The sequence below is a fragment of the Morone saxatilis genome, unplaced genomic scaffold (assembly GCF_004916995.1).
Source record: "Morone saxatilis isolate NCDOM2014 unplaced genomic scaffold, NCSU_SB_2.0 Contig8, whole genome shotgun sequence".
Classification (NCBI taxonomy): domain Eukaryota; kingdom Metazoa; phylum Chordata; class Actinopteri; family Moronidae; genus Morone; species Morone saxatilis.
In genome coordinates, this window is record NW_023340257.1 from 9,438,416 (window position 1) to 9,439,084 (window position 669).

General features: G+C 52.2%; 1 protein-coding gene across 1 annotated transcript in view; it reads left to right on the forward strand.

Moving 5' to 3' along the window:
• Window positions 1-669, forward strand: part of LOC118342003 (vomeronasal type-2 receptor 1) — an 8,817-nt gene that overhangs the window by 6,491 nt on the left and 1,657 nt on the right. The window contains exons 12-13 of the mRNA XM_035680428.1: window positions 166-326; window positions 436-631. Coding sequence (XP_035536321.1) covers window positions 166-326; window positions 436-631 — 357 coding nt within the window. The remainder of the gene's footprint in view (window positions 1-165; window positions 327-435; window positions 632-669) is intronic.

A 669-nucleotide genomic window follows, 5' to 3' on the forward strand; every position in this document is an offset into this window, starting at 1 on the left:
CAAATTTATCAGCTTACTTTTAACTCCTGGACAGTTTCATACTGTATGTAACGTTTGCTGTTGCTGAGACTGAGACTGTTTGACGGGACACACACCATGAGGTAAAGCAACTTTAGATAAACCCTGCTGCCCTCTGATCACCCCCCCTGCCTCCCTCTCTGACAGATGCTCGTGAATGTATCCTGTGCAGTGAGGACGACTGGTCCAATGAGGCTCATGACGCCTGCGTACCAAAAATCATCGAGTTCCTGGCCTTTGGAGAACCACTGGGGATCACGCTCATCGCCATCTCGGCCTTCGGAGCTCTGGTCACCATCGCTGTTGGGGTGAGACTCACACAGGGAAAACCTCTCGGTGGTGCCAACAGATCCCTTGTTAAGGAGAGTTAAGGAGCTGACGTGTCAAACGGTGTGTTTCACTGTTCTTGTTTCCCAGGTGGTGCTTCTTGTGAACATCGGTACTCCTCTGGTGAAAGCCAATGATGCTCTGTTGAGTTTCTCGCTGCTCTTCTCACTGGTGGTGACCTTCCTCTGCTCCATTGTCTTCCTCGGAGAGCCTCAGGACTGGAGCTGCATGACCAGCCAAGTAGCCCTGGCTCTGGGCTTCGCTCTCTGCCTTTCCTCGATCATGGGTGGGCACACTTTTACTGTGCTGCTGCTGTGTGTGTGT